Source organism: Arachis ipaensis, chromosome B3 (genome assembly GCF_059453495.1).
Source record: "Arachis ipaensis isolate K30076 ecotype BB chromosome B3, ASM5945349v1, whole genome shotgun sequence".
Taxonomy (NCBI): Eukaryota; Viridiplantae; Streptophyta; class Magnoliopsida; order Fabales; family Fabaceae; genus Arachis; species Arachis ipaensis.
The window spans coordinates 68,075,874-68,096,204 of NC_142438.1; the positions used below are offsets into that span (position 1 = coordinate 68,075,874).

The 20,331-nt window shown below is 33.0% G+C and overlaps 1 protein-coding gene across 7 annotated transcripts; it reads left to right on the forward strand.

The window, feature by feature from the left end:
* The first annotated feature begins 379 nt into the window (after positions 1–379).
* On the forward strand, positions 380–5,065 carry LOC148570973 (uncharacterized). 7 transcript variants are annotated; one of them, XM_088510040.1, is made up of 9 exons: positions 381–858; positions 1,383–1,527; positions 1,877–1,927; positions 2,066–2,183; positions 2,318–3,037; positions 3,233–3,287; positions 4,126–4,192; positions 4,352–4,457; positions 4,839–5,065. In XM_088510040.1, exons 5-9 carry the CDS (start codon positions 2,895–2,897, stop codon positions 4,900–4,902), a joined length of 435 nt encoding a protein of 144 aa, XP_088366166.1. In that variant the 5' UTR covers positions 381–858; positions 1,383–1,527; positions 1,877–1,927; positions 2,066–2,183; positions 2,318–2,894; the 3' UTR covers positions 4,903–5,065. The 7 variants fall into 7 exon arrangements, with proteins under 7 accessions (XP_088366169.1, XP_088366170.1, XP_088366166.1 ...); XM_088510041.1 differs by lacking the exon at positions 1,877–1,927 and having other exon boundaries at positions 382–858; positions 2,318–2,599; positions 2,734–3,037; XM_088510042.1 differs by lacking the exon at positions 1,877–1,927 and having other exon boundaries at positions 383–858; positions 2,318–2,584; positions 2,734–3,037.
* Positions 5,066–20,331: the final 15,266 nt, after the last annotated feature.

Genomic DNA, 20,331 nt, shown 5'->3' on the forward strand with positions numbered 1-20,331 from the left:
CGGCCGAACTTCAAATTTATCACAAAAATTCAACATAAATTCAGTCAAATTTAATCAACAATCAATCACAGCATCAACTCACTTATCCAATACCAATTTAATCGGTGAGAAATTATCAAAACTTTACCTCTGTATGAAATTAAAATAATGAAAACTCCGGAGAAACTTTTTAACCGAGCTGCTGAAAAAGAAAACATCAGAAATCGTATGTGCCTCCTAAAACTCTAATTGGCCGAACTCAAGAGCACTACAAAAATAATGATATAAAATAGCATTAATATAATGGGGTTCTATAAAAATGCCCTAATATTTCAATATTATGTCGTTTCTATTAATTTGTAGTTAACAGCAGTTGTTTTGGATTCTGACAGTTTTAAAATGCCATTATCAACTTGTATAAATGCCCAACCCTAAATTAACTCCTCCTCATTCAATCATTCCTTCATTGAAATGCTGCCACGGTGAGAGAAATCTTGAAGCTCTACCACTGGGATCTCCTCTGTCATGATCTCTCCTTCGGCGACCTCCTCTTCCAATGTCTTCTCCAATGGCGATCTCCTCCTGCGATGATCTCCTCCTACCAACGACGTCTCCTCCAGCGATGGTCTCCTCCGGCAACATCTCCTCCAGCGATGGTCTCCTCCAGCAACGTCTCCTCCAGTGGCGACCTCCTTCTGCGACGTCTTCTCCAGTGACGGTCTCCTTCGTCGACGTCTCCTCCTGTGACGTCTCCTCCAGCGACGTCTCTTCTAGCAACTTCTCCTCCAGCGGCAAACTCCTCCTATGGCGTTCTTTTATGCTGGCAATCTCGTCCATCGAGCTATTGAGCTACAAGTTTCTCCTCCGGCAGACTCACGAGTAGGTTCTTCTCCCTATTTTTCTTTGTTCTCTTGAAAATATTTCATTCTAATCGATTGCCTTAGGCTTGCCTTAGATTAGATGAACAAATTTAATTAATTTGGTTTGAATATCGACGTAGTAGTCAAAATGTTTCTTGTTCTTTATTCTCAGCATGTATATGCCCTATTTTGTTGTTCAATTTCCATAAAAGAAAGGAGGAAAACACACTGGAAATTGATTGAAAGATATTGATGGTAAAACCAAACACAATCTCAACTATTTCAAAATTGACTGTAACTAAATTGTTTCATCATCATCTCTTCATTGCTGTTTTAATATGGCTCTACTAGTGTCAGATGAGTTAAAACTTGAAAAGGTGATTAATTAGACGGTTGAATTTATGTGTTCTGTGTCAAATATCAAATATGTGACACTTTCTACCTTTGGGAATGGGAGAAATTAGAAGTTACTGAATTAACAATTATCATACTTGCAGAACATTAATAACTATTTCAGGCTTTAATCTGTGTTCTACATATCAGAACACTTGGAAATGCTCTTATAAACTGGCTGTGATATCCTCAATAAGCTGATGGAGAAATGAGCCCCAACTATATCTGAGAAGTCACTGGTGCTGGTGGTAGTAATGCAGGAAAATTTGTTATTCTTCACCTTCGTTTTGTTAAGGTATTTCACTTTTATTGATAATCTTAAAAATCTATACGAGATTGTAATGTGTGTCTCTTATTTTAATTTGTATCAAAATGCATTGATTAAGAATAAATGTACAAAAAATGACTAGATAAAAGGAATTGAAAAGATATTGTTTTGATTTTGGTTCAAATCAATGTCGCATGGCTGTATCCTCCCCTGAAAATGACAACACTTGCTTGGAATGCGGATTCAACTTAAATTTAAGCAACACATACAAATGGTTCCATTCTCAATGTTACTTAATATATAAAAGTCTTTTATTTTGAAGAATTGACTTATTCTAACACTATCAAAAGACTAAATTCTGATCAATTTTGTGCAGCACTTTTACAACAGTTTATCACATGCGCCCAATGCCATTTGGTGCAATCTCGTATAACCGCATTCCTTTGTTTCTGATTAACTACATTTTATTTATTTATTTACTTTAAATTTTGAATTATGGTTCAATATAAATGACTAAATGTGCAAGGGTCTAATATGCTTGATTTGTGCTGCACTTTGTGTTCAGGAGAGTGAAATTTTCAATTACTTGTTGATGACATGGAGCAGTATGAAGTACTTGAGCAAATCGTAAAAGGTGCTTTTGGTTCTGCACTTCTTGTCAAGGATCAACATGAGAAGAAAAAGTGAGATGCAATTATTTCATTTCAGATCAATTTTTTAAACACTATTTCAAGACATGTAATTGTTTTGTGTTAATAGCTTAGCTGGATTTGATACTTCTTCTTGTGTGTTACTAATATTTAACTTGGCCATGCAGCATCCTTGAAATATTGTAGTGGATGATGTTAATGGCAGAAGGTTGATCTTCTATGATTTTGCAAATAAGGGTTGGCTCAACTGGTAAGATCAAAGGAATTAGGTTTGATTCTCTTTTAGTCCTTGGTTGTAGACCATCTGTAATTAATACGCAAAGATGTCATTGGGGCTCTTGGCATGCACTGGCCTAGAAGTAGAAATGATGCAACCTTGGATCCCACTTTTCTTTTCTCCACCAAAAGGAAAGGAAGTATACTTATGTTTAGCTGTATGTTTTTTACTAGTTAAGTTTTTTAGCCTTGAATCTCTTTTTACTACATATAATATTTAATGTAGAATAACTAGTTTGTAGTGATGAACTTGTTTGTAATCTATTACAAATTTGACCTTGCACTCTTCAATTTTAATTTTCTACAGTTTTGAAGAGCATCTAACTGCACAAAGGAGAGAGAGAAAGAGATGGCAACAGATGAACTTGGATTCAAAAAGCCATTAAGCATTCATTGTCTTCTCTATCCACTGCTATAAGAGAGGAAGAAGGAGTATAGAACTACCTAGAAAGGAAAGGGAAGAGAAAAATGTCATATATCTCTGTCCACTGCTTATCTCTATCCACTGCTATAACAACTTCAGTTTGGTTGGTCCCCAAGCATTCACAGCCACTAGAAGATGCATCACAACACCCTTTACTGCTAAATCTGGAGGATTTTCACTTAATTCAGTGTGCTCTCTTAATCTGCACGCCTCATATTCATTTAGATTATAAATTTATTTATACTAACAAATGCCCTGCTATTTAATCAGGTTCTGTCCACTTAAGCCATATATATGATGCAGCTTCAGTGTGTCTATCATTTCTTCATTTCAAGTTTTCAACTAAATGACTAACCATCTTCCCTGCTTTTTAATTTCGCAGATACTTAAAGATTGTGAGACCTGTAGCGGAAAAGGAGCCATCGAATGCCCTAGATGTAAGGTCATATATATATACATTCCTTAAACATCCACCTTCCTTCCCTAACACATTATCCATTCCATGCTCGATTTTTTTAACAAATTTGTTCAAACACTGGTAATTTATTTTTGAGTATATGACAGGGGACGGGAAAGAATAAGAAAAATGGGAATATATTTGAAAGATGGAAGTAAGTTATTCTCCCTCGTATACTTTCTCATGGAAGTAAGAATGGAAATATATTTGAAAAATCTATATACATTTGTATATATTTATTTTCAAGGAATAAAAATTGGTTGACTTTATAGTGATGAATTATACTGTATTATCATTTTTTTGTTTCTATGACATTGTGATCCATGATATAAGTATATAACATTATTCAAGTAATTAAGGGGTCTTGATCACTTGTTTAATCCAACAATCACTATCTGATCTTCTCTTCATTAGTAACAATAATATAATATAATATTATATACAACTATAGCTCTTTTTATTCTTGTATTTTTCTTTTATTTTAAGTAGTTTATTTAAAAGAATCAAAAGAGTCCAATCTCTTTTTATTCTAGTTAATTTCTTACTTTTTTTTTAAGTAGAATCATAAAAAGAGAAATGATGAATCTTGATAGATGGACCTGGATCTTGGAAACTATGAGCTCTTTATGGATATCAAGTTGACTCGTGATAATAACATAACCACTGGATCTTTCTTTTTTTTACTTGTTTCAGTTCAGTGTTTTCTCCTCTTTTAGATTCTGAACCAAAAAAAAAAGGAAATTGCAAATTTACAAAAGAGTTTAGTTAAGTTTATTTCTCAGCCCATTGTATAACTTGTCCATGTTATATATTTTCAGAGCTTTGTGATTATTTTGGTGGAAATGAGTGATCCCAAGTATGCATATCCCTACCCTGCTCAAGGAGGTACCCTTTTCATTTCTTAGTTCTTATATTACTATAGTAATTTTTTGTTTAGTATTAGCTCCTTATATTGTTGTACCATATGATATGATAGATTAATATTGAAAGAGAACTGCTTCTTCTCTCCATATATATGCATGATTTTAATTTCTTCTGTGGCAGAAATTGTTGTGCTGGTAGGTTATTATCAAGGTCCTCCAGTGATGGCACCGCCACAATATGCTGCTGCACCACCACCAAGAAGAAATACTGGCTTCCTTGAGGGATGGTAAGCTTCCCAATTTCATATTCTGCCATCTTTTATTATTAATTAAACCTACGACTATGTTACGAGTGCACTAAAATTATAAAATACATGTTAAAATATAAATTTACATTTGAAAATAAATAATTACATATATATTTATATTGGTGACTGATTTTAGTAGTCGATTTTGATGTACGAATAGTATTTTTTTTATTCAAATGATAAGATGAACCTAAAACTGAATAAGATGATTAAGATCAGAGAATATTTTAATTGGATAGCAATTAGTGTGTATTTCAATTAAATGCATTAAATAAATAAAATTAAATCCTAACAAATATGTTATATATCTTTTTTTGTTTTTGTGTAACTGATGTTTTTTCCTTTTTGGTTCCCTCTCAGTCTTGCAGCTTTGTGTTGTTGCTGCCTCCTAGATGAGTGCTGCTGTGACCCGTCCATCATATAAGTTGATCATGTGAAATTATTCCTAATAAAAGAAGGAAAAAAAAATAAAAAATGTTCAAGCTAGTATGCAGTTTGATATATATTTCCAGTTAGAATATGTGTAACATGAATATAGTTTGTTAATAGATACTAACTTCTTTATTAATTCACTTCAATTAGGAATTCTTTCTCTAGAGCAAGTTTTTGGGATGGAACTCACACAAGAGACCAAAAAATTAAGGCAAACTTGTTTTAAAGTTAATTACAAAAGGAGAAAACTTTTGGCCTCTAAATCTTATTCATCACTTAGCTAAACTACTTGGCTTGTATATTCATATTCTAAGTAGTAAAAATAATACTTATTAGATGGTTTAAATACATTATTAGATATTAACATATTTTAAGAAACTAGATGATAGATTTGACTAATTAGTGCTTATTGCAATGCTTGTATTTTAGTTAGTTTAGTAAGACAAGTTTTTGTATAGGAATTATTATTTTTTATTTTCAATACTAAAAAAATCATATATTATATTTAATACTTTGTTTATGAGTTATAATATTTCGTTTATGGATTATGATTTTTTGTTATTATGAAATTTTAATCACAAAATTATTTGTTTAACGCAATAAAAATGATGGTAAAAACCGTCTTTTTAAACGATAAAAAATGTCACTTTAACCAACCAATGTCAAGGTAAATACGGCGGTTCAAAAATATTGTTTTAACTAACAAAAAACGTCGTTTTAACCCAGTAAAAACGTCGGTTTTAAACACCGTTTTAACCAATAAAATGGCACTATCAGGAAAAAACGACGGTTTAAAAACGCCATTTTAACCCGGTAAAAAATGGCGGTTTTAAATGCCATTTTAACTAATCAGAATGCTACTATCAGGGTAAAAATGGCGGTTCAAAAATGCCATTTTAACTAACAAAAACCGCTGTTTTAATCCTGAAAATAACGGCGGTTCAAACCGCCATTTTAACCGACAAAAAATGCCGTTTTATTTGGAAATAATTGCGGTTTGAACCGCCGTTTTAACCTATCCAAATACCGTCATTTTAACCCAAAAAATTGTGGCGGTTTTAATTAGAATAGTGCCCAGAATTACGTCACTTTCTGAAACTGCCGTTCTTGGTAATAATGGCGGTTCAAACTGCCGTAAATACCCAAAAAAACTGCCATTTTAACCAAAATTTTTTGTAGTGGAGGAAGAGAAGCCACGTTACCGTCAACTTGTACCGAACAAAAATAACGCCAACGTGTAGAGGAGGAAGATATGAACACTTTTATCGTATTAGATTATTGATTCGAATTACAGATTTAAAGAAATCGAAGCTGAAAGTCATGGAGGTTTCACATTTTCTCTCCCTCATTTTCGGTCACTTCTCTTTCAATTTTTCTCTTATTTCCTCAAGTTCATCCGGTGATAAATGAATGAATGATTATAGACAATTGGTGATAAGTTATGATTTGTGGTGTTTTAGGCATTATAGATGTCATTAGTTATATATATATATATATATATATATATATTACAAGCCACTTTTCTTTTCTTTTCTTTTTTCTTTGGGTCTCGGCCAAATGAATGGAGCTAATCAACGGATAATAATATTAAATAATGATTAAGGACAATTTATGATTAAGTGATTAAGTGGCATTGGTTATATATATGTATATATACATATAAGCCATGTTTCATTTTCTTTCTTTTGCTCCCAAATGGCTTCGGCCAATTTTTTTTTCCCTTAAATCAATTATGTATTTTATTTTATTTAGAAAAATCATATAATAATTTTAATTAATCCAAATTAAAATGGTAATAATAATTATAAAAATCAATTTAATTTTGCCTATCAAAATAATTTCTAATAAATAGTTTAAACTAATAGAATAAGTCATAATTAAATTAAATTTCAATAATTATAAAATTCTTTTTAATTACTTTTGGTAAAATAATTTTTTTAAAAATAAAATCTCAATAAATATAATAACTCATAAATAACTAATTATTTAATTTTTAAAAACTCAATATGTTACATTAAAATTCTTGAAAAGGATCACTAGTCTACTAAGTACAATGTTATTGAATTAAAAGTAGATGATAGATAAGAAATTTTTTTTGGATTCTTTAGCTATAAATTTAAGCTTTTTTATTTTTGATGAATAAATTTATTTTTTCAACTGGTCTTTATAAAATTAATTAATTTGGATAATAAGTAATACTCCAAAAGTACTTAAAATTCAATTGTTCTTTTTATGTGAGTTTTTACTCTTTGTGTAATAAACTAAATTTGTTATGGGAGATTGTTTTACAAAATTTTATGTATGACACAAAGATATTTTTCAATCTTAAAGATAAAAATGTCGTCCAATTTAAAGATAGGCGTATATAATTTTTTTTAATTCTTGAGTTTAAGTTTATGTGTGTGTTATCTAATGTAATTTTTTTCACTTTATTTATTTAGCTTTGTAAGATATGAACAACTTAGGAGTAATATTGGGAATATTTTAAATGAGACTGCATTCTTAAAAATTTTTGAAGCCAAAATCAATTTATTAAAGGAGATAGATACAGTAATTTTCTTAGCTGAAAAAAAATTTGAAAAAAGAAAACAATTTCAATTTATTGCACAGAGATTATTTTTATTTATTCATCTTATTTATTTCGATAAGTTTTTTTTTCAAATTGCTGTTTGTGTTGTCTTGGCTACCATAAGTCATATTATAGATCCTCTAGACTGGTGGTACGGCCAATGTGAATGCAACAAGTCTATCTATGCTTTTACAAAAATTGTTAAGTGATCAAATTGTGACCGTCTTCTTTTATCCATAACTCCAAAATTTTTATTTATTTTTTAAGTTAAAGTCTAATCACAGTGGATTAAATATTGAATAAGTCTATATTTAATTTTTTTATGCTATTTTTTCGCTAACCAGATACTGAATCAAGTTTGGTGTCATTGATGACTATAACTGCATATTTTGTAGTCTTTAATAAAGAGGCAAAATAAATTTTAAAAAATAGCTGTGTAGAGATACTTGATCCACTTTTATTGGTAGGTTATAATCAATATTTACTTTTAAAAACATTAGTGGAGGTATTTTTAATAATAGTTTTTATAATTTTTTATTATTAATATGTTAAATGATATTCTACACAAAGGAGATATATGTGATATACCTAAACTTTTGCTTAACCTAATTGACAAGACTTTTTTTTATCATTGAAATTTAAATATCTGATAATTCATATTTTTTAATTTATAAAGTTAGAAAGATGACCGATGATGTGAACTTCATAAATAAATTCGAAGAGGTTCATCCTATTCAATTGGAGGTGCAGTTACAATTAATTAATTATAATTTCCATTAAAAATTAAATAACTTTTTTATTTCTTGGTCATTGATAGTATCTAATTTATATAAAATAATTAATAATTAATTATAATCTTAAGATATTGACAACACCGATGGTTTACTTCCAACTTTAAACAGGAGGAAGTAAAAGGTGCAAAGGAAGTTGGTGCACGTGTACGCAAAACTCACACTATTTCGTACAACAGCAGCAGTACCAGCAAGTGCACTGGGTCGTCCAAGTAATACCTGAGCGAGTTAGGGTCAATCCCACGAGGATTGTGGCTTGAAGCAAGCTTATGGTTGTCTTGCAGGTCTTAGTCAGGCAGAATCAGAAGGTAATTGGATTATATTCATCAAAAGAAACTATTTAATGCCGAATGAGTAAAGCAAGTATTTTCAGGGATAGGAATAGAGTTGAGAGTCGGAGTTGCTTCATCTTTCTTAAGTAACTCTGGTACTATCATCTTCTTTGCTTGTGAATGATCTTCTTCTATGGCAGGCTGTAAGTGATCAAAGCCACGCCAATGGTCTTTGATCTCCTCTGCTACAGAATGAACGCCAGGGCCCTTGGTATTCAATCCAATGGAGGGTGAAGCGCATAGCAATCCATTCTCTTGGCAATCCTACTCAAAACTCCACAGACAAGGTAGAATCTTTCGGATCATAAAATGTTGCTTCTTGGATCTAGCCTATACCACGGAGATCGTAATCTCCCCGAAGACCGTAATCTCCCCGGAGATCGACTAAACTGATGTCACGAGAAGTCCCCAATGAAATCGTAGATTAACCATCTGAGAGATGTAAATCCATAGCTGTTGATTCGTGCTTTCCAACCAAGTATTCACATGAACCCAAGTAGACGCGGGTGTTTGTCAGGCACGTTCGTCTTAATGTGATGAACAGAGCCAATTTGTCAGATCGTCCTGTTTCGATGAAGATCGGAATATATATCTTAGAGATAGATCAGACACGGATCGAAGAAGAAGAAATAGTACTTTTATTAATTCATAGGACTCAACTGGCCTCCTCCCTCAACCTAAGAGGTTTAAAAACTCATACTGAAAATGAAAACAATGGAAAAACGTAAAAATGGCAGACCTCTCTCCCAAAGGATGAGGAAAGTTGAAGAAGGTCCGAAGATCCCCGGGAATGGTTGTATTTAAATTACATAAGTTTAATCCCTTAAATAGATGACTAGTAGGGTAAAATAGTCTAATTAGTGCAAAAATATACTTGGAGCCCACTTGGTGAGTATTTGGGCTTAGCTTTGATGAGGTCCACATGCATTGAGGTCTCTTGGGCTTGGATTGCCAGCTAGGGGTCCTTTCTGAGCCTTTTGGACATTGGGCTCTGCTCTTTGGGTATTGGACGTTTGGAAGGGGGCTGGAAGCTAGCGTTGGATGCTAGTTTTGGGCCTTCTAATCCGGAGAAAAGTATGGACTATTATATATTGCTGGAAAGCTCTGAAAGTCAGCTTTCCATAGTTGTTAAGAGAGCTCCATTTGGACTTCTGTAACTACAAAAAAGCTCTTCCAAATGCAGGTAGGTCAGATCTAGACAGCATCTGCGGTGCTTTCTCTATCTCTGAATCAGACTTCTACTCCAACTCCTCAATTTCAGCCAGAAAATACCTGAAATTGTCCAAAAACACAAAAACTCATAGTAGAATCTAAAAATGTGATTTTAACACTAAAACTTATAAAAAATTATTAAAAACTACTAAAAACTATATGAAAATGATGTCAAAAAGCATATAAAATATCCGCTCATCACAACACCAAACTTAAACCGTTGCTTGTCCCCAAGCAACTAAAAATATAGTAGGATAAAAAGAAAATTAAGATACAATAAATTTCTAAGTTTCAAATGAAGCTTAGTTAAAATCAGATGAGCGGGACTTAGTAGCTTTTTGCTTCTGAATAGTTTCGGGATCTCACTAACCATTGAAACTCAGAGATGTTGGCATCCTTAGGAACTTAGAATCCAGATGATATTATTGACTCTCTTAGTTAAGCTTATTTTGATTCTTGAACACAAATTTTTGAGTCTTGGCCATGACCCTAAGCACTCTGTTTTCCAATATTACCACCGGATACATTCATGCCACAGACATTTTACCTGGGTGAACCTTTTCAGATTGTGACTCAGCTTTGTTAGAGTCCCCAGATAGAGGTGTCCAGAGTTTTTAAGCACACTCTTTTGCTTTGGACCTCGACTTTAACCACTCAGTCTCAAGCTTTTCACTTGACACCTTCACGCCACAAGCACATGGTTAGGGATAGCTTGGTTTAGCCGCTTAGGCCAAGATTTTATTCCTTTGGGCCCTCCTATCCACTGATGCTCAAAGTCTTGGGTCCTTTTACCCTTCTCTTTTGGTTTAAAGGGTTACTGGCTTTTTCAATCTGCCCTCCTTTTCCTGCATTTTTGGGCAGTAATGGATTTTTCTGCTTTATAATTTTTTTCTTTTTTCCATTTTTCTTTCTTTTTCGCATGCATATAAATTTTTTTTCTTTTGCAACATGATTTTTCTTTTCCTTTTTGCTGCTTTTTCTTGCTTCAAGAATCAATTTTTAGATTTTTCAGATTATCAATAATATTTTTCCTTTTTTCTTATTCTTTCAAGAGCCAACATTCTAAAATTTCAACTTCAAACATGCACTATTTAATCATACATTCAGAAAACAAAAGCAAATGACACCACATCAAGCTAATTTAACTAATCTTATTTTAAACTTGAAATTCATGCATCTCTCAATTTTTTAAAAAAAATTATTTAAGTAAGGTGAGAGATATATGGAACATTTTACAACTTAAAGACATCAATGCAAATGATCATGCAACTAGGACAAGAAAACAGGAAATAAAACAGACAGAAAATAGAAAAATAACAGACAAAGAGATAAAGAGAACGAATCCACCTGGATGATGATGGCTACTACTCCTCCTTGAGGATCCGATGTAGTACTTGATCTCTTCTATGTCACTCCTTTGTCTTTGTTGAGGCGGCTGCACAGGCTCTTGGGCATGCTTCCTAGTTTGCTCCATCCTCTTCTTCCATACTTAAGAGTAGTAGAAGTCAAAAAGCAAAGCTTTTGCAACACCAAACTTAAGAGTTTTGCTCGCCCTCGAGCAAAGTAGAGTAGAAGAAGGTGGGGTAGGTGGAGCTTCTGTGGGACCTCTTGATCTTGAGAGGCTAGGGAATTCCAGATTCCCTGCTTCTTTGCACTGGCGTTTGAACGCCCAGGGGCTGCTCCCTGGCTAGCGTGCAACGCCAGCAATGCTCCCCTCTTGGGGTGTTGAACGCCCAGGAGGGCTTCCTCACTGGCGTTCAACTTTAACACTCCACTTGGAGTGTTCTGTTTTCACTACTGTGAAATCTGTCTCTTGACTGATGCACATGATCATGACTCTAATAACTGAAAGAAAAACAAAAAGAAAATAAATGGTTGAGTAAAGTTGGGTTGTCTCCCAACAAGTGCTCTTTTAAAGTCACTAGCTTGACCTTCAGCTCCTTAAGGAGGTGAGTAAGGGCTCAGATTTTCGCCCCTGATGGTGAATTTTCTGCCTATCCTCTCATGAATGAGCTCTACATGCTCTAGAGATAGGACACAGTTCACTATATGTGGTAGGACTAGATTCTTAGTGAAGACAACTCTCATGCCATGTGAGAGGCCTTCAGTTGGGACTTTTTTGTCCTTCCAGCCTTTAGATACTTTCTTATTAGTACCTTTGTGCTTAGAGCTTGTTGAGGGCTGCCCAACACCAAACTTAGAATTGATGTCTGGGGGCTTTGCAGAGCTCTGCACAGAAAGAGAGGGTTGTCACACCAGGTGTTGTACTATTATCTCTCTTTTAGAGGGAGAATTAGGATGAGGCATCTTGAATAAGATGTGATCCTCTCCTAACTTTAGGGTTAGTTCTCCCTTAGCCACATCAATGATAGCATTGGCTGTGGCTAGAAAAGTTCTTCCAAGGATGACATAGTCATCCTCATCCTCTCCTATGTCCAACACAATGAAGTTTGCAGGGATGTAATGGTTTTCAACTTTAACTAACACATCCTCTACTATGCCATATGGCTTCTTCATGGTCTTGTCTTCCATCTCTAAAGAGACGTGTGCAGCTTGTACCTCAAGAATTCCCAACTTCTCCATTACTGAGAGTGTCATGAGGTTAATACTTGATCCTAGGTCATACAGAGCTTTTTCAAAGTCATAGTGCCTATGGTGCAAGGAATCAGAAAGCGTCTAAGATCTGGAAGCTTCTGAGGTAGCTCTTGCTGAAGCAAAGCATGGAGTTCTTTCGTAAGCAGTGAGGTTCTTCCTCTAGAGGCTTTGTACAAAATAGTTTGGCGTTCAGCTTCATTAGAGCTCCTAGGAAACGAGCAACTCGCTCTTTCCTAGTGTCTTCATCCTCACTGGAGGATGAGTAGTCATCAGAACTTATGCACTACAGAAGTTCATTCAAAGGAACCTTTATAGTCTTTATGGTTTCCTTTGGTTCTAGGCTAGAGGGTTCTTGAGTGGGCTTCAGGCACTCAAAGGGTGTGCTTCGGTTTGGCGTTCAATGCCAGCTCTGTCAGCTTATTGGGTGTTGAACGCTCTTGCTATCTACCCTGACTGGCATTAAACGCCAATCTCTCTAGCATTCTGAGCGTTGAACGCCTAGCAGGGATGTCTTTGCTGGCGTTCAACGCCAGCTTCCCTGTGCTAGTGGGCGTTGAACGCCCAGTGAAGGCTTCTTCACTGGCGTTCAATGCCTTCCTATTCTCCTCCAATTCGGCCTCAACCTCCATGGTTATGGCCTTGCACTCTTCTCTAAGATTAACCTCTGTATTACTGGGAAGAGTGTCTGGAGTGATCTCAGGGATCCTCTTGCTCAGTTGACCAACTTGTACCTCTAAATTTCTAATGGAAGATCTTGTTTCATTAATGAAACTGTGGGTGGTCTTAGTGAGGCTGGAGACTAGAGTGGCTAAGTCAGAGAGGCTCTACTTAGAGGTCTCCATATTCCCTTGAGAAGATGGGAATAGTGGTCTATTGTTGAACCTATTCTGCTTCCTACCACCTTTATTGAAACCTTGCTAAGGTTTCTAATGATCCTTCCATGAAAGGTTAGGATGATTCCTCCATGAAGGGTTGTAAGTATTTCTATAGGGTTTTCCCATGTAATTCACCTCCTCTATGGTGGGTTGATCAGGATTATAAGCTTCTTCTTCAAGAGAAGCTTCCTGATTACTGCCAGCTGCAGTTTGCATCCCAGTGAGATGTTGAGAGATCATGTTGACCTGTTGGGTCAAGATCTTATTCTGAGCCAAGATAGCATTCAGAGTCTCAACTTCATGAACTCCTTTCTTCTGAGAGGTTCTATGGTTTACAGGATTCCTATCAGAGGTGTACATGAATTGGTTGTTTGCAACCATCTCAATGAATTCTCTAGCTTCTTGGTATGCAAAATTGTTATTCAGGTTGTGAATTATTGTTCGAAATTGATTCCCTGGTGATGGCACCAAAAACGGATGCACAGAACCATGGTCTAAACATATCTTCACAACTTCGCATAACTAACCAGCAAGTGCACTAGGTCGTCCAAGTAATAAACCTTACGTGAGTAAGGGTCGATCCCACGGAGATTGTTGGTATGAAGCAAACTATGGTCACCTTGTAAATCTCAGTCAGGCGGATATAAAATAATTATGGAGTTTTCGAAAATAATATAATAAAATAAGGATAGAAATACTTATGTAAATCATTGGTGAGAATTTCAGATAAGCGTATGGAGATGCATTCATTCCTCTGAACCTCTGCTTTCCTGCTGTCTTCATCCAATCAGTCTTACTCCTTTCTATGGCTGGCTTTGTGTAAGGATGTCACCGGTGCCAATGGCTACTTTCAATCCTCTCGGGAAAATGGTCCAAATGCTCTGTCACAGCACGGCTAATCGTCTGGAGGCATCACCCTTGTCGTTGGTTGCATCCTATTCCTCTCTGTGAAAATGGTCCGATGCGCTGTCACTGCATGGCTAATCATCTTGGAGGTTCTCGATCATACTGGAATAGAATTTACTATCCTTTTGCGTCTGTCACTACGCCCAGCACTCGCGAGTTTGGAGTTCGACACAGTCATTCAATCCCAGAGTCCTACTCGGAATACCACGGACAAGGTTTAGACTTTCCGGACTCTCATGAATGCCGCCATCAATCTAGCTTATACCACGAAGATTTTGATTAAGAGATCTAAGAGATACTCATTCAATCTAATGTAGAACGGAAGTGGTTGTCAGGCACGCGTTCATAGGGAATGATGATGATTGTCACGTTCATCACATTCAGGTTGAAGTGCGAATGAATATCTTAGAAACTGAATAAGTTGAATTGAATAGAAAACAGTAGTACTTTGCATTAATCCTTGAGGAACAGCAGAGCTCCACACCTTAATCTATGGAGTGCAGAAACTCTACCGTTTGAAAATACATAAGTGATAATGGAGTTCATTGGTCTCGGCCCTAGAGGGGAACCGGAGTAACCAAAGCTACGAATACAATGATAAAAAGTTCTATTTATAATAAACTAGTCACTAGGGTTTACAGAAGTAGGTAATTGATGCATAAATCCACTTCTGGGGCCCACTTGGTGTGTGCTTGGGCTGAGCTTGAAGTCTACACGTGGAGAGGTCATTCTTGGAGTTGAACGCCAGCTTTTGTGCCAGTTTGGGCGTTGAACTCCACTTTGCAACTTGTTTCTGGCGCTGGACGCCATAATTGGGCAGAGCTGGCGTTGAACGCCAGTTTGCGTCGTCTAAACTTGGATAAAGTATGGACTATTATATATTGCTGGAAAGCCCTTGATGTCTGCTTTTCAACGCAATTGGAAGCGCGCCATTTTGAGTTCTGTAGCTCCAGAAAATCCATTTTGAGTGCAGGGAGGTCAGAATCCAACAGCATCAGCAGTCCTTCTTCAACCTCTGAATCTGATTTTTGCTCAAGTCCCTCAATTTCAGCCAGAAAATACCTGAAATCACAGAAAAATACACAAACTCATAGTAAAGTCCAGAAATGTGAATTTAACATAAAAACTAATGAAAACATCCGTAAAAGTAACTAGATTCTACTAAAAACATACTAAAAATAATGCCAAAAAGCGTATAAATTATCCGCTCATTACTTCTGCAGGTGTTTTCTTCAATTAGAGGGATCCACCTGCAAAGCTATCCAAGGAAATATTAGATATCTCAGATAAGCCATCACAGAACACGCCTATGAGGGACCATTCTGAGAGCATATTAGGAGGACGTCTCCTGATCAGCTGCTTGTATCTTTTCCAAGTTTCATAGAGTGATTCACCTTCTCTTTGTCTGAAGGTTTGAACTTCCACTGTAATCTTGCTCATCCTTTGAGGAGGAAAGAACTTAGCCAGAAAAATATTAACTAGCTTTTCCCAAGAGTCAAGACTCTCTCTAGGTTAGGCATCCAACTAGAACTTAGCTCTGTCTCTTAAAGCAAAGGAAAAAAGCATAAGCTTGTAGACTTCAGGATTAACTCCATTAGTCTTTACAGTATCATAGATCTGTAAGAACTCTGCTAAGAACTGATGTGGATCTTCTACTGGAAGTCTATGGAACTTGCAGTTCTACTGCAGAAGAGAGACTAACTGAGGCTTAAGCTCAAAATTGTTAGCTCCAATGGCAGGTACAGTAATGCTTCTGCCATAAAAGTCAGAAGTAGGTTTGGTAAAATCACTAAGGACCTTTCTAGGCTCCTCTTGTGGTTCGGCTATATCCTCTATTTCTTGTTCAAAACTTTCTGAAAGGTCTCTTCCAGAGTGTTGTGCTTTAGCTAGTTGTAAACGCCTCCTTAAAGTCTTCTCAGGTTCAGGATCAAGAGTTAAGAGGGTTCTTTATCCCTGTTCCTGGTCATAAACAAGAAAAAAAGAAAAAGAAATGAAAGAGACTGCCAATAGACAAGAAGCTCCTCCTTAAAGTCAAAAGTAGATGAAGAAGAAGAAGATAAAAAAAATAAAAATAAATAAAATAAGTAAAGGAAAAATACCTTGGATATAGTAGATAAGAGTAAATAAGAGAGGATGAAAGTTGAGAAGAAAGAATAGAGAAATCACAAGAGAGCTTTCTGTGCCAATTGGCAAGAAGCTCCAAATGAGAAGACAAAGATTGTAGGCAAAGAGTCTATTATAGTAGAGTTGAATGAATAGAGATGAGAAGAGAAGATGTATAAATAGAAAATGTAAATTAAAATATTTTTATTTTTATCTAATTTATTTAATTAATTTTTGAAAAATAGCTTAATTAATTTAAAAAGAATTTGAAATTTAAATGTTAAATTTTCGAAAATAGAAGGGAGAGGGAGAATTAATTTTTCGAAAATTGAGAGAGAAGGGAGTTAGTTAGGTGGTTTTGAAAAAGATGAGAGAGAAGAAGAGAGATATTTTCGAAAATTAAGGAAGAGAAGAGTTAGTTAGGAGGTTTTGAAAAAAAAGAAGAGAGAGAAATAGAAATATATTTTCAAAAATTAAGATGAGAAGAGTTAGTTAGGAGGTTTTGAAAAAGAAAAGAGAGAAAGAAGAATAGAAGTGATTTTCGAAAATTGAGAGAGGGAAAAGTTAGTTAGGTGGTTTTGAAAAAGATGAAAGAGAAGATAAGATATTAATTAAGAAAAGATAAAAAAACAAAAGATAGGATAAGAAAAGATTTAAATTTAAAATAAGATAAGAAGTAAGATAATAAAAGATTTTGAAATTAGAATTTGAAATTAGAAAAAAATAAGATATGAAATTAAAAAGATTTGAAATTGATTTTCAAAAAAGATAAGATTTTAAAATTTGATTTTGAAAAAGATATGAGTTAAAAATTAGAAGTTAGAAAAGATAAGGTAAGAAACAAAAAGATAAGATTAGAAAATTGATTTTGAAAAGATTTCATTTTTAAAAATTTGAAATTTGAAAAAGATAAGATGAGATTTTTAAATTTTAAAAAAGATATGATATGATTTTGAGAAAGATAAGATTTTTTTGAAAAAGATATGATTTTTAATTTTTGAAAATATTTGATTTTTTGAAAACTTGACAACTAAGATATGATAAGATAAAATTTTGAAATTAAAATCTGAATTTTTAATGCAAAAATTCGAAAATTAAGTTAAAATTAAGTTAGAAAATATATATTTTTTTTATTTTTGAATTTTATGATAAAAGAGAAAAACACACAAAACACACAAGACTTAAAATTTTTAGATCTATCACCCCTTTATTTTCGAAAATTTTTGGAGAGAAACACCAAGAGACACCAAACTTAAAAATTTTAAGATCAAGACACATACAAGACTCAAGAACACTTTGAAGATAAACAAGAACACAAAGAACAAAATTTAAAGACTCAAAGAACTAAAGAACATTAAAAGAACACCAAACTTAAAATTTTTAGAAAACTAAAACCAAATTTTCGAAAATTGCAAGAAAAAAAAAAGAAAACACCAAACTTAAAGACTTGACACAAGAATTAACCAAAGAAAAATTATTTTTGAAAATTTTTTGAAAGAAAGACTCAAAGAACATGAAATTACCAAGAACATACACACATTCAAAAAATGTAAGGATTAAACAAAAATAAAAATATTTTTGAAAAATTTTTTGAAATTTTTGAAAATTAAAGAGGGAAAAATAAATTTAAAAGACACAAAGACTCAAACTAAGAACAAAAATTGAACAAAGAAAAGAAAAATATTTTTTGAAAAAGTTTTAAGAAATTTTTGATTTCAATTGTGTATTAACACATACATCATTAATATCAAATAAACCATGTTGATCGATTAACCCGATACATAATAATTAGCATATACAATTTTATATAACGAACTAATAAAATCTTATATGTAAAGATTATATTTAACGATATTATATAATATTTAAAAAAAATCTGTATAATATAAAAATATAAATTGCAATATAAATAAAAAATGTTTCACTGTAAATTTCAATGTAAAATATATATTTTAAAAGTTTAGCTAATAACTAAAATTTTTTAAATTATTTATTTCATTAAATACATAATAAATACATTAAAAATTAAATTTCATATTTTTTATAAAAAAAATTTAATTATTTAACATGTAACTTTCAAATACATGGTAACTAAATTAATATAATGAAAATATAATTTTGGACCGCGTCGAATCTGATCTACTCGAAGCATGGGTTGCATTTATTGAAAAAATCACACTCAATAAAAATAAGAAATTTAATCTAAAAAAATTATACTTCAAATTCGAATGAGGCTTTAGATCGGATAGGGTCTTAAACACGTCAAGAAGAAATTCATCACGGTTAGAGATCAGAAAGTAGAGTTTAATTTTTATGTAACAGTGAAAAATGTTTTATACCTTTATGCAATTATAACTATTATTTTAAATGATTATGATTAATATAAAAATTATTTTTGCTAACGTAACGTTATGTGATTGAATTTATGTAAATATAACACAATATATTAAAATTAAATTCTAAAAAATATAATAAAAATTAATTAACGAAAAAATTTTCCATAAAAGCAGTGAAAACAAAAGTTTAATAATTACATTCATATAAACTATATATACAAATATGGTCATAAAATCTATTTAATTTAGTATTGTAATAAAACCCAGACCCATATCATATATCAAAATCAAATGTCAAATATAAATATCACTACTTAATTATGGCAATTAAACAATCTTATCACCAACCTCTATCTGCTAAATGTAGTTATTAGAGCATGGTGTTTGCACGCCACATGATTCATGTTTTCATATGCTTCCATTTAATTTTCTTCAACTTTCGTTTTCACGTCAACATCAATCCAGCATCTTACAACTTTATTCTTTTTTTCTTTCTTTTTTTCCCTAATAAATAAATCCACAAATTTTGAAATTATTGTTCCTCTGTGCTGCATGCGCCGAATGTCGATTCATTTCGGTTGAATTTTAATTTCACACCTCTTGCATTTCGTTCTTGCAACTTGCATTGCAACTGCCATGTCGTAACTATCTTTTGCTAATATTCAATTGTTCAAAAATAATTAATTATCTTTTGTACTGTATAAAAATTGAGGATTTAAAAAAAAAAAAACCTAGTTAGCGTATGAATAATTAGTTACTAATAGTTAACTAAAACTAGTTACTGATTTAATCTGATGATAAAAACTTAGGTACAATTAACAGAGAATCGTTAAATGATTTGACATGTTTAATTAAATTAGTATTTAATTATTCTCAATTATCAATTTTACGTGAAGTTAATTACAACTGAATTTTTACTTACTGATTTACTAGTCAGGTTAGTAAAAGGACGTTAATAATTAATCACATTTGTCAATAAAAAAAAGCGAATACTCGTGTGAAGTTAATATTTAAAAGTCGTTAGATAATAATTTAATTAATTATATCAAATTATTTAATAATTTTTAACTAATAATTTCACTCATGACTTGAACGGCCACAAACACTCCAAGAGATTTGAGATGAAAGGTTAGTTGAAAAATCAATTAGAAATCAGCTTAAGTACTATGCGTGTTTTATTTAATATTGAGGAAACCAATAACTTATAATTTGAACTTTTGAAGGATACTTTACCCCAAGTTTTAACTAAATTAAGTTGATCTTAGAGCAAGTGTTAGCTAGGGTTGCCCTTGGTTTAACATTTATGTGGATTATTAAGATGTTGCTAATAATAATGGTGTAGTATTTTTATATTTTATGATAAAATATAACTATAAATTAAGTAAAAAATTAAAAGTGGTAAATAAAATGTTTATTTATTTATTTAAGTTTGTCAAATTTATTTAAATAGTCAAAGCATACTACTTTATCCTAAAAGAATACATTATACTTCATTGAAAATTTAGGATAAATTGCAGTAGCTGATAACCTGGTGTTGGATAACGATCGATGGCTTACTTAGATAGTCAAATGTGTGCTATATATAAGGTGTACTATATGTAATTAACTACCATTTTGTCACGGTCATGATTTGTTTTGGTGCGTGACTCTAATACAATTAGATATCCAAGCTGATTTTAATAGAAAATATTCTCTAAAGTAA